The sequence below is a fragment of the Pleurodeles waltl genome, chromosome 6 (assembly GCF_031143425.1).
Source record: "Pleurodeles waltl isolate 20211129_DDA chromosome 6, aPleWal1.hap1.20221129, whole genome shotgun sequence".
NCBI lineage: Eukaryota > Metazoa > Chordata > Amphibia > Caudata > Salamandridae > Pleurodeles > Pleurodeles waltl.
In genome coordinates, this window is record NC_090445.1 from 52,750,766 (window position 1) to 52,764,823 (window position 14,058).

The following is a 14,058-nucleotide window of genomic DNA, read 5'->3' on the forward strand; positions in this document are numbered from 1 at the left end:
GCCTCCCAGTCGTCACCTCAGTCATTGAGCATGACAGGAACTCCGTCACTCCACCGGCCTAGTGCATGTGTTTTCCAGCTCTCTCTCATGTACTTCTGCCCTACCAAGCATTTGTACCCACTATTCATGTTTCCCCCTCCCTAATCTTCTGCTTCCTCCCTCCCACTCGCTGCTGCTTACCTCTCCAGTCCACTTCCAATTCCTTTCCCAATCCCTCCCATTCTCTTTTGCTTTGCACCCTCCCTGCTGCTTAACTACCTGTTGCTTAACACCCTCAGTCAACTCCCCATTAATTCCCACCATCCGGCCCATTCCCTCTAACTTTACTTCCTGCTGCTTGACACCATCACACCGACTTCCCATTGGTTCCTCCCTCCCGCCCACTCCCTGTTGCTTCCCCTGCCACCCCATTCCCTGTTGCTTCTCCCCCGCTTCCCCACCTCCTGCCCATTCCCAGATGCACCCCTTCCCACCCACTCCCTGTTGAGTTCCCCTCCTGCCCATTCCCCGTTTCTTCCCGTTTCAACCCACTCCCTCCTGCTTCCCCTCTCCCACCCACTTCCCATTGCTTTCCCAACTCCCACCCCTTCGCCGTTGCTTCCCTGCCTCCCCTACTCTCTGTCGATTCCCACCACTCTCCATTGCTTGCCCTCCTGCCTACTCGCCATTCCTTCCTCCCTCCCACACACTCCCCGTTGCTTCCCCACCCACTCCCCGTTGTTTCCCTGCTCCATCGCAGTCCACATTGCTTCCCCTTCCCACCCATCAGCCATTGTGACAAACCATTTTGCTTTATCTAGAGCATGGGTACTCGCAAACATTTTCCCAGGGGCCAAAAAGTTTGGTCTGTGATGTGCCTGGGGGCCTCATTGATGCCAGGGCGGCGGCGGTGGCGCGACTAGGGGGATTGGTGGCCAGGTAGGTGTAGGGGAAGCAAAGGATATACATCTAGTGGCTGAAATAAACAATGGGAAACCAGAAAACCTCGAATTAATCCCGGCTTGCCCACTTTTCCAAATTGTGTGATCCTAGGCAATTGTTTAGTGTCACTTTCCCTCCTTTTTCTGCATGATCACATTTAGGATGACCTCAAAATACATGATTCATGGTGTGCGCTGCACAAAACCTGCTTCTATGTTTGATTTAATAAACTAGAATGTTGTTATGTATGATAGGAACCCAGGCCACCCATAAAGTGCACATACCAAGTGACTTGCCTCTTTAATTTACTATTGGTGGTGTTCTCAGGGTAAGGGAAATAATTAATGTATCCAAATTTATGTTTGAAAACTATCACTTTAAAACGAATACATCTCAATACACTGATAAAATTAATTGTAGTAAGGCGAAGTGGTTCTGCATGTTAACTAAATACACTTAATTTTGAAGAAACTGTCTTAGTTTTACACATATGCTGAAAGATGTCTTTAAAAATGAAGGCGTTTCTAAAGTTAAGTGCAGGAGTCCCTAGTTACTTCCTTTCTTTAGCACCAATTAAGTTTGAAATAAATGATTGTGTGAGTATTTAATATTTTTGTTACTGCGGAGTCGAGCAAACAGCTGTCCAGTGCTCCTGTTGCCCTAGGGGCCGCATGTAAAGGTCAGAGGGGCCACATGAGGCCCGCGGGCCGTACTTTGAGTATCCCTGGTCTAGAGGGTCCGGATGTTGCTATTTGCTCCTGGCCTGTTCCACCATTAACAGAGAATTTGTGCACTAACAAGGCTTCATTTTTTAATTTACCAATCCAAATGGCTTCTTCTATCTTGGGTCGGGCAACAAAAGAACAAAAATGTAATTCAGGTCATTACTCTAGAAATGTCGTCAAGAGTCCACTAGGTAATACCACTGTACCCTACTCTTAAGTACATGTTCTTTCCCAGTATCAATTGAAAATGAGAAAAAGGGTAGAAGAAGGCAGCAAGGGGCAGCTTGGGCCTATGCAAGCTAACTGTGCAGAAGGGTGGCTACAAAGGACACAGTAATTTTGCCTGAAAAACTTACATAAGGTTTTGGCTGCAGAAGAGCCCCATTTCCCATTTTCTTTTGTCAGACGAACCTTTTCCTTCCCTTCATTCCCAAACCTCCCACACCCCACTCTTTGGGCCTCACCCCACTCTGTGTCAAAAGCATTCATTTACTACCTTCTTAAAGCTGGTCATAAATGTATGAGTTAATCCCCATAGAATGGGGAAATCCGTGTGGTTTAATAACCAATAAATGAGGTCCTACATGGTAATCTTCCATTTCGTGTTGTTACACTTGTAATTGCATGGTACCGGTGTGGGTTTACACCACTCTACCAGTAAACCTGCATGGAAACTTACTGCCCCGACTGCACCGTGCGACTTGGACTTAGAGTTTAGATTGGAGTTTAGTCCCATGCACAGTGTGGCATTGAGTTATACTGGACATAATCCTTCTGGCCCTAGTGAACTTGACAGCACCTCGGCTGCCATCTTTACCTTAATAGGTTACACATAGATGGTAGAATTCAGTACTCTGTACCTATTGAGTAAGACGCACAACACAAGCCCAAACACCAAGTTGTGTAGTGTGGTTGAGGAATTGTGGCCTTGGAAAGATTGTCAGGAAGACAATCTGCTCAGGCAAGGGAACTTTGTGCTGATCCATTGGGAGGAAGGTGGTCTAAATCCTCAACCCACCTTGTCCCAGTGAATTGTTATAGTGAATTGTTCAGAGACGCTAATGGTTTGTAGTTGACTAAAGTGCCTTGCCGATGTTATTGCCACTAAGAAGGATGTCATATCAGGTCAATGACTCAAAAGCCTTATGAATCAGTCAGCCACAACAAGGTTGGTCCCAGGAGGTCTGGTGCCCCAGATCAAAGGATCAGGCGCTTCAGGCCTAACAGGTATTTTGGAATTGGCAGATGGCTGTAGAGAAGTACCATCAGTCCTGTTTTGTGGCCCGATGTCTTCTTACAATGTCATGCATATGTCACAATGTACACCCAAATCAGCCAAATACCTAGAAAAAGGCAAACCTCATCCACCAAGCAAGCGAATGGGTTGATGTCCTTAGACCCAGTGGCTGAATCACAAACATTGGAATTTGTACTTCTCTATTTTACGTGACTTTTTGTAAGTCATAAAGGCGTCCAGGTTCTCTGCATAGAGATCAAAGTGGGTAGAATCTAGCTTAGCAGGAACCGTGCGCTCACGTGGAAACTCGGTAGGGAAGGATGAAGTTGCTGATGCTCCAATCCAATTAACATTAAGGAGGGTGTTTGTGCGGTAAAGGAAGAATCCATCCAAAACTACGTCTAACTGTAACTAATTACTTTTCTGGCACCATTAGGGAAAAATATGCACAAAAAGACTTTTCCAGTTCTGAATTTTGTAGATTTATTCAAATAACAAAGTAATCCTTACAGAAAGGAAATGTTAGTTAGAATCAGTCAATTCATAAAATGTGAAAACAGTCAAAGCACATTAGCAACTAGTCAATTAATAATAAGCCCTAAATACAAAAGGGCGGCATGTGTGAGCAAAAGAGAAATCAAGCTATATGTCTACTGCCAATACAGAAGAATTAAAGTGAGCAATGCCTCTCTATAGTAACAAGCAGAACTTTTAAATGTTCTATGGTGCAATCTCGAGCAGATCTGAATTCCACCAGGGTGCCCGCAGGTCTGCTAGTTGGAAGAGGGACGTCAGAATGATGCCTCACCTTTCTGTTGTCTGGCCCGGCTGCCCCTGTGGATAAGGGACATTCTAGCCAGCAGGGGTGGTAGGGTGAAGCTGGATAGAGGTCTGGTCTAATTAATGGCTTCAGTTGCAATAAGAGACACAATCACACTGCTCCTGAACCCCCTCCAGTTTCACAGTGGAAGTGTAAATACCACTGAAGTAACATATTACAATCTAAGTATGTTTCTGAGGTCTACTCAACACCATACTTAAAGCTCACCTCCTTGCTACAGTTTCATTCAGACCCTTCTCACAAGTTAACTCAACTGAAGACACTGGGGTAGATTTACTAAGTTTTTATGCAATGCAAGGCAGCAACAAAATGCGCTGTTCTGCGTTGTGTGAAAACAAGAGAGCAGAACAGCACAGATTTAATAAATTATTGTCCTCTTTCTTTCTCTTCCTGTGCACTTTTGGCTGACTTGCACCAGCGCACAACCCCCATACTAGAATGCAATGGGTGTGTGTTTGGAAAGGTACTGTTCTACTGTCTTAGTACGAAATACTGTGCCTAGACATACTTTGTCACTTTTCCTACCTTGTTTGTCTGTTTTAAGGCGCAGCATATATGCAAAGCCGGGCATATTTGAGAAAAGATTCCTTTTTCATAACTTTACGCCTTCATTGAGGAGGGACTAAGTTTTGCACATTGTCTGCCTTTTTTTCAATAAATCGGGCTAAGCGTCATAATCCATGGGTGGTTGCATGGGAACACCCTTGTAGCACACATGTAAGGTCTCTTTGATGCCAAGTAGTAACAAATACTACTTTGTGTTAATTAAGGGATACATTGCAGTGCACATTAGTATATGTGCTGGATAGGAAATCCCAAAACAACTCTTTGCACCGGTTTGCGTCACCCTTGTAATGCAAACGTTGCGCAAACTTCAGGCAAATCCTTGTACCTTAGTATACTCTGCCAGATGCAAGAACTATCATAAAATATGACTATCACACAAACACTGCCTTACACAGGATAATTAAAAGATGCATCTCATTTCAGACACTGTAGAAAGAGAAAAAAATAAAACCCACTCTTTATTAAAAATGTATAATCTGGATTGAAGCTAATTTTCGAGAACAGATAAATAGAGTTGCAGTGGACATAACTAGTGCCTGAAAGTAAATCTAACATGGTTTCGCTCCAGGAACACTTCTCTGGCTTCCTAGACCATGCAGCCATTGTTCTGATAGTCCTCCATGAACTTCTGCACCTGCCTGCACTTGCTACGGTGAATGGAGGCTTTGCAGTTCCTCTCGCTCGCGAGCTCCTCAATCCAGGAGTTGGACTCGAGCAAGTACTGCAGCCTATAAGGGAAAGAAGTGAGAAAGAGGCAAATAATTGTTTGCAATTTTATATAGTGCAAGCTCGGTCGAACAGCATTAGAGTGCCTCACATGAGCAGTGGTTATATTACACAAGGTAAGAGTCATTTTTAGGCACAGAGAGATTAAGGGCTTGATTTAGATTATAACAGATAGGCTACATCGACACAAATGTGATATTTCCCGTCCACCATATTACAAGTGCATTATATCCTATGGCATATCTAATCCGGTGACAGGATATCCTTCATGTTTGGGAGAACTATGCCATCTACCAAACTCTAAATTATGCCTCAACTGATTTGCCCAGAATCACAGGATGTTGGGCTAGTGCCAGAATTTTAACCTGGCTCCCTAGTTGCAAAGTGGACAGCTCTGACTGTAACATCACACCCTCTCTTCCATATGAATGTGACTTGTACATTATTGGGATTTAAAGTGTTTGAAACAGAAGTGGGCAGGTTGGGGTGAAGGTGCTAGGGGTGGAGCATTGAGAGTGGGAGGATAAAATGCAGAGCGGACGAGGGCTTGGTTGAAAGTTACAGGCAGTGTAAGGACAACAAAGGTGGCAGAGCTACGGATGGGAGTGAAACTGTTCAGATATGGTCTGTCATCCAGTGATGAGGTGCTTCTTGAAATGCATTTTTGGACTACGCCATGTATATGAGTAAGGTGAACAGAGCAGGGGGTCATTTTTACATGAATATAATTTTGATCTGGGAGACACAATACTGTCCTACAGTTGCACACAGTTGTGTGTCAGAATATTGTGAACAGAAATATTGTGATACAAAGATATTGTGGCCTAATCATCAACAACCAAAATATTGTGAAATAAGTATTGATTTACAGATCTTAACTCCATATCTATGTATTTCGAACATATATATTGTTGTTACATACTTATAGATATAGGTATACTAAACCTATATGTACCCTATCTTCACAATATTTTACTACTTGATATTTGGCCAACAATATATTTGTATCACAATATTTTGCCCATGAAACCCTGATATATAGAACTGTGCACACCAAAAACAGATCAAAATGACTTTGGGCCTGATGGTAACGGTTAGCCCGTCTGCAAAAATATAAATCCCATAGGCTATAATGGTATTTATATTTTGGCGGACGGGCTATCCGTCACCGTTATGACGGAGCAACCCGTCTGCTGAAATCTAAATCAGGCCCTTAGTTTGTTATGTTTTCCATTTACCATTTGTCGGAAATGGCCCTCTCTGCAGGGTCACCTTCAAACGTTATGCCTACCTCCTCCTACTTTTTGCTGGATGTTTGCTTGTTGGCCTTAGGACTCTGACTTCACCACTGCTAACCAGTGCTAAAGTGCTTGCGCTCACTCCCTTAACCCCCTCACTGCCAGGCCTTTTCCCCCTCCTGTGCCAGGCCTTTTTTTGGCTATTTGGGGCAGTTCGCGCTTAGGCCCTCATAACTTTTTGTCCACATAAGCTAGCCAAGCCAAATTTGCATCCTTTTTTTCCAACATCCTAGGGATTCTAGAGGTACCCAGACTTTGTGGGTTCCCCTGAAGGAGGCCAATAAATTAGCCAAAATACAGTGAAAAATTAGTTTTTTTCAAAAAAATGGAACAAAGTGGCTGCAGAACAAGGCTTGTGTTTTTTTCCCTGAAAATGGCATCAACAAAGGGTTTGTGGTTCTAACATCACCAGCTTCCCATCTTTCAGGAACAGGCGGACTTGAATCAGAAAACCCAATTTTTCAACACAAATTTGGCATTTTACTGGGATATACCCCATTTTTACGATTTTTTGTGCTTTCAGCCTCATTCCAGTCAGTGACAGAAATGGGCATGAAACCAATGCTGGATCCCAGAAACCTAAACTTTTCTGAAAAGTAGACAAAATTCTGAATTCAGCAAGGGGTCATTTGTGTAGATCCTACAAGGGTTTCCTACAGAAAATAACAACTGAAAAAGAAAAATATTGAAATTGAGGTGAACAAAACAGCAATTTTTCTCTACGTTTTACTCTGTAACTTTTTCCTGCAATGTCAGATTTTTGAAAGCAATATACCATTATGTCTGCTGGACTCTTCTGGGTGCGGGAATATATAGGGCTTGTAGGTTCATCAAGAACCCTAGGTACCCAGAGCCAATAAATGAGCTGCACCCTGCAGTGCGTTTTCATTCTATACCGGGTATACAGCAATTCATTTGCTGAAATATAAAGAGTGAAAATTAGCTATCAAGAAAACCTTTGTATTTACAAAATGGGCACAAGATAAAGTGTTGAGGAGCAGTGGTTATTTTCACATCTCTGAATTCCGGGGTGACCATACTAGCATGTGAATTACAGGTATTTCTCAAATAGACGTCTTTTTTACACACTCTCTTATATTTGGAAGGAAAAAATGTAGGGAAAGACAAGGGGCAATAACACTTGTTTTGCTATTCTATGTTCCCCCAAGTCTCCCGATAAAAATGATACCTCACTTGTGTGGGTAGGCCTAGCGCCCGCAACAGGAAATACCCCAAAACACAACGTGGACACATCACATTTTTTTAAAGAAAACAGAGGTGTTTTTTGCAAAGTGCCTACCTGTAGATTTTGGCCTCTAGGTCAGCCGGCACTTAGGGAAACATACCAAACCTGTGCATTTTTTAAAACTAGAGACCTAGGGGAATCCAAGAAGGGGTGACTTGTGGGGCTCTGACAAGGTTCTGTTACCCAGAATCCTTTGCAAACCTCAAAATTTGGCTAAAAAAACACATTTTCCTCACATTTTGGTGGATGAAAGTTCTGCAATCTGAGAGGAGCCACAAATTTCCTTCCACCCAGCGTTCTCCAAAGTCTCCCGATAAAAATGATACCTCACTTGTGTGGGTAGGCCTAGCGCCCACAACAGGAAATGCCCCTACACACAACGTGGACACATCACAATGTTTGCCCGAAAACAGAGGTGTTTTTTGCAAAGTGCCTACCTGTAGATTTTGGCCTCTAGCTCAGCCGGCACCTAGGGAAACCTACCAAACCTGTGCATTTTTGAAAACTAGAGACCTAGGGGAATCCATGATGGGGTGACTTGTGGGGCTCTGATCAGGTTCGGTTACCCAGAATCCTTTGCAAACCTCAAAATTTGGCTAAAAAAACACGTTTTCCTCACATTTCGGTGACAGAAAGTTCTGGAATCTGAGAGGAGCCACAAATTTCCTTCCACCCAGCGTTCCCCCAAGTCTCCCGATAAAAATCGTACCTCACTTGTGTGGGTAGGCCTAACGCCCGTGACAGGAAATGCCCCAAAACACAACGTGGACACATCACATTTTTTTAAAGAAAACAGAGTTTTTTTTTTGCAAAGTGCCTACCTGTAGATTTTGGCCTCTAGCTCAGCCGGCACCTATAGAAACCTACCAAACCTGTGCATTTTTTAAAACTAGAGACCTAGGGGAATCTAAGATGGGGTGACTTGTGGGGCTCTGATCAGGTTCTGTTACCCAGAATCCTTTGCAAACCTCAAAATTTGGCTAAAAAAACACGTTTTCCACTCATTTCGGTGACAGAAAGTTGTGGGATCTGAGAGGAGCCACAAATTTCCTTCCACCCAGCGTTCCCTCAAGTCTCCCGATACAAATGGTACCTCACTTGTGAGGGTAGGCCTAATGCCCACGAAAGGAAATGGCCCAAAACACAACGTGGACACATCACATTTTTTCATCGAAAACAGTGCCTACCTGTGGATTTTGGCCTCTAGCTCAGCCGGCACCTGGGGAAACCTAGCAAACAAGCACATTTCTGAAACCTAGAAACCCAGGGGAATCCAAGATGGGGTGGCTTGTCTGGCTCTAACCAGGTTCTGTTACCCAGAATCCTTTGCAAACATCAAAACTTGGCCCAAAAAACACTTTTTCCTCTCATTTCGGTGACAGAAAGTTCTGGAATCTGAGAGGAGCCACAAATTTCCTTCCACCCAGCGTTCCCCCAAGTCTCCTGATAAAAATGGTACCTCACTTGTGTAGGTAGGGCTAGCGCCCACGAAAGGAAATGGCCCAAAACACAACGTGGACACATCACATTGTTTCACAGAAAACAGAGGTGTTTTTTGCAAAGTGCCTACCTGTGGATTTTGGCCTCTAGCTCAGCCGGCCCCAGGGGGGCAGAAATGGCCTATAGTAAATTTGCACCCCCAACCCCTCCCCGGGAGCGACGCTTGCCTACGGGGTCGCTCCCCTTGAGTGAGATTGGCGCAAAAAAAAAAATCCCCGGTGCCTAGTGGTTTCTGCCCCCTTTGGGGCAGATTGACCGAAAATCGGCCAATCTGCAGAAATGGTCTAAATACAATTTGCCCCCCAGGGGAGCGACCCTTGCCTAATGGGTCGCTCCCCATCTCTAAAACCCCCCCCCCAAAAAATGATCCCTGGTGCCTACAAAAATGGCCTATAGTAAATTTGCACCCCCAACCCCCCCCGGGAGCGACCCTTGCCTACGGGGTCTCTCCCCCTGCGTGACATTGGTGCAAAAAAAAAAATCCCCGGTGCCTAGTGGTTTCTGCCCCCCTTGGGGGTAGATTGACGTAGAAAAAATTGTCCGATCTGCCCCCAAAGGGGGGGCAGAAATGGACTAAATACAATTTTCCCCTCCAGGGGAGCGACCATTGTCCAAGGGGTCGCTCCCCATCTGTAAAAAATAAATAAAAAATCCCCGGTGCCTAGTGGTTTCTGCCCCTCTTGGGGGCAGATGGGCCTAATCAAAATAGGCTGATCTGCCCCCCAGGGGGGCAGAAATGGCCTAAAATAAATTTTTTCCCCAGGGGAGCGACCCTTGCCTAAGGGGTCGCTCCCCTTGCGTGAAATTCACGTAAAAAAAAAAAAAACCTGGAGTCTATTGGTTTCTGTCCCCCTTGGGGGCAGATTGGCCTCATAAAAATAGGCCAATCTGTCCCCAAGGGGGGCAGAAATGGCCTAAATATAATTTGCCCGCTAGGGGAGCGACCCTTGCCTAAGGGGTCGCTCCCCACCTCAAAAAAAAAAAGAAAAAAAAAAATGATCCCTGGTGCCTACAGGTTTCTGCCCCCAGGGGGGGCAGAGAGGGCCTTCCAAAAAAATACCCCCCCCGGGAGCAACCCTTGCCCAAGGGGTCTCTCCCTTATGTCAGTTTCATAAAAAAAAGAAAATCCCTGGTGTCTAGTGGGCGTTTCAAAAGCCGGATTGCAAGCAATCCGGCTTTTGAAACGCTCAGTGAGACTTCAAATGGAAGGAAATTCCTTTCCTTCCCTTTGAAGCCTCTCTGGGCCTGATCGAAAGAGAAATGCTTTGCATTTCTCGATGGGGGGAGGCCCGCTGTGATTGTCAGTGCGCGATGCGCACTGACGTCACAGGGGGGGGCTTCCCCTTCCATCCCTGCCTTGGGGGGGTGGGTGGTCAGCACAGCGCTCTCCCCGGTTCCCGGGTGCAGGACGAGGTGATCTCGTCCAAGGCACCCGGGAACCGGTGCCGTGGACGAGATCACCTCGTCCAGGGCACGGTAGGGGTTAAACATGATTTGAATTGCATATGCCCGATTGGCATGTTTAATTTACATGTAAGTCCCTTGTAGAGTGGTATAACATATACCCAGGACCTATAGAGTAAATGCTACCAGTGGGCCTGCAGTCCTTTTTGTGCCACCCACTTAAGTCGCACCTTAAAACTTGTTCCAGTCCTGACATTGCAGCCTGAAGGCAGTGCCCCACTGCCATGTTGACTTGGCATTTAAAACCTTTTGCCAAGCCTTAAACTCCCCTTTTATTGCATATAAGTCACACCTAAGGGAGGCCCCAAGTAGCCCATAGGGCAGGGTGCTGTGTAATTAAAAGGTAGGACATGTACTTGTTAGTTTTACATGTCCTAGTAGTGAAAAACTACCAAATTAGTTTTCTCACTACTTAGAGGCCTACCCGTCCCATAAAGTAACATTGTTGATTCCTTAATAAAATTCATAAGTTGTAAATCTTAAAATAGAGGTGGTAAACCCTCTTTATTAGTCTATTCTAATTTATCATCGCAAGTTTGAAAATGCCACTTTTAAAAAGTTGGCTTTTTCCTGCCTTTAGCCCTCTGTGCCTGTAACCTCCCTTAGGTCACATGACTGGGTGTAACTGACAGTTAGGACTTTGTGAATTCACCCCAGACAGTCACACAAAAAGGGGATTAGAAGAGCCTGATTGGGCTATTAACTGACTTGATGGGGGGGGGGGTGGGTGGAGCTAAGCACGGTCCAATAGACTGGGCTCTGCCACAACACAATAGGCTTAACAAACCTGTATTGTCAGTGCAGCCAGCTAGGAGCCAGGGCAGGGGAGGCAGGAAATTACTGGAATTTCAGAGAACCTTTCTGGAAATTTCTCTCAACTTCTAGGTGCAGGGCACCAAGGTGTAAAATAGGGCTCTTAGACCCACTCTTCAGTTCACTACTGAACCTGGGGAAGGCCTCTTAGAGGACTGCCTGCTGCTGTGACCTGCTGTGCACTCTGTCAGACTGCTGCTGTACCTGGAAGGACTGCTTTGCTGTCTGGAGCCTGCTTGGAACTTTCAGAGGCCAGTCCTGCTGTAGAGCCCTGCATCACCACCTGCACCCAGGACCTCAGAAGTGAATCCAAGGGATAGTTTAGCTGGTCTCCTGTTCTGAGCCACAGGGACATAACAGACTTCCACCATCTTAAGCCTGCACCTGGACCCAGCCTGAGTGAGTTTCAAACCCCCAAGAGGTCTCCATCTATTCCTGGACCCTTGTTTGTGGTGCTAAAGGTGCCCAAGTGGTCATTTTCTAAAACTGGGGACAAGCTATTTTCAACCTTAAACCTTAAAAATTCAGAACTCTAGTTCTACTAATTGAATTTTCATGGTTTGGGCATCAAACAATTTAATAAACAGTTCTCTAGGGTAGGTCGCTCCCCCTGCTGCTGCAGCTCCTCCAGCTCCTCCAGGTTCCTGAGACCCACCTCGCAGTAAGTACCCCCCACCTCCCAGCCCCTCGCCCTGCCCCGCGCTACTTACCCTCTCTCCTGCTCCTGCTTCTTTTCTTCCTCTCTGTTCTTCCTCCTCGCTCCTCTTCTGTAATCTTCTTCTGTACTCTTCTATTCCCCGTCTTTTCTCTTCTTCTGTGTGCTTCTCAGCCTCTCCTGTCGCCTCTCTTCTTCTTCATCTTCTTCTGTGGTCTTCTGCCTTCTGTTCTTCGTCTTCTGTATCTTCTTCTGTGATCTTCTGTCTTCTGCCCCTTCGTCTTCTGTTCTTCTGTTCTTCTGTCTTCTGTTTTCTGTTCTTCTGCTTTCTCCGTCCTACGTCTTCTGTTTCTTCCCACGCCTGCCCTCCTGCCTCATCCCCCTCCCTCACTCGCCTCCCCCTCTCTATCACCCCTATATACCCCGTTCGCTATCTGCCTCCCTCACTCCTCCTATCTACCAATCTACCTATCTCTCTATCTCACTATCTAACTCCCTCACTCACCACCTCCTCCTATCTACCTATTTTTCTATCTCTCCACCTATTTCTCCATCTATCTATTTCTCTATCTCTCCCCCCCTTCCCGCCACCCCCTCTGTTACCTATCTTCCTATCCTCTCACTCTACCTCTCACCCTCACCCACCTCTACACCCCCCTCCCCTATCTTCCCAACCCTACCTCTATCTCTCTCCCTAATCTCCTAAACCTCCTAACACTCACCCCCCTCCACCCTTAAACCCCCCTCCCCCAGCTCTTCTCACTCTACCTGTCCCCCCCTCCCTCGTGCTTTCCCGCCGCGACCTCCTGCACTCCCCCGCCCCCCAGCTCCCATTCGCCACCAGCTGACCCCTACCCCCCTCCTCCCTCTTATGGCGGCCACTGCACGACAGTGGTAGCGACCCTTGACCCAAGGGTAGGTCGCTCCACCTGCCGCTGCAGCAACTCCAGCTCCTCCAGGTTCCTGAGACCCACCTCGCAGTAAGTACCCCCCACCTCCCGGCCCCTCGCCCTGCCCCGCGCCACTCACCCTCTCTCCTGCTCCTGCTTCTTTTCTTCCTCTCTGTTCTTCCTCCTCGCTCTTCTTCTGTAATCTTCTTCTGTACTCTTCTATTCCCCGTCTTCTCTCTTCTTCTGTGTGCTTCTCAGCCTCTCCTGTCGCCTCTCTTCTTCTTCATCTTCTTCTGTGGTCTTCTGCCTTCTGTTCTTCGTCTTCTGTATCTCCTTCTGTGATCTTCTGTCTACTGCCCCTTCGTCTTCTGTTCTTCTGTTCTTCTGTCTTCTGTCTTCTGTCTTCTGTTCTTCTGCTTTCTCTGTCCTCCGTCTTCTGTTTCTTCCCGCGCCTACCCTCCTGCTCCTGCCTCATCCCCCTCCCTCACTCGCCTCCCCCTCTCTATCACCCCTATCTACCCCGTTCGCTATCTGCCTCCCTCACTCCTCCTATCTACCAATCTACCTATCTCTCTATCTCACTATCTCCCTCACTCCTATCTACCTATTTTTCTATCTCTCCACCTATTTCTCCATCTATCTATTTCTCTATCTCTCCCCCCCTTCCCGCCACCCCCTCTGTTACCTATCGTCCTATCCTCTCACTCTACCTCTCACCCTCACCCACCTCTACAACCCCCCTCCCCTATCTTCCCAACCCTACTCCTATCTCTCTCCCTAATCTCCTAAACATCCTAACACTCACCCCCCTCCACCCTTAAACCCCCCTCCCCCAGCTCTTCTCACTCTACCTGTCCCCCCCTTCCTCGCGCTTTCCCGCCGCGACCTCCTGCACGCCCCCGCCCCCCAGCTCCCATTCGACCCCAGCTGACCCCTCCCCCCCTCCCTCTTATGGCTGCCGCTGCGCGACTGCGCCCGTCCGCGCCTGGACCGTGCCCAGCGCCACGACCCCTGGTCCCCAGCTCTCCCAAGCCCCGCTGATCCACTACGACCCCACCACCCTCCACGTCCTCAACCCAGGGCGATCCAACACCTGCTTCCAAGCTCACCCCAAACGCACCCATGGACCCTTCGCCTGCAACTCCTGCAAACGCGTCTTCCACCACGCAACTACC

General features: G+C 46.9%; 1 protein-coding gene across 1 annotated transcript in view; it reads right to left on the reverse strand.

The window, feature by feature from the left end:
- Nucleotides 1–4,832: 4,832 nt before the first annotated feature.
- The window catches only part of LOC138301475 (complement C4-like), a 685,953-nt gene continuing 676,727 nt past the window's right edge, over nucleotides 4,833–14,058 (reverse strand). The window contains exon 41 of the mRNA XM_069241987.1: nucleotides 4,833–5,019. Within this exon, the coding sequence (XP_069098088.1) occupies nucleotides 4,878–5,019 (142 nt within the window). The 3' untranslated portion in view covers nucleotides 4,833–4,877. The remainder of the gene's footprint in view (nucleotides 5,020–14,058) is intronic.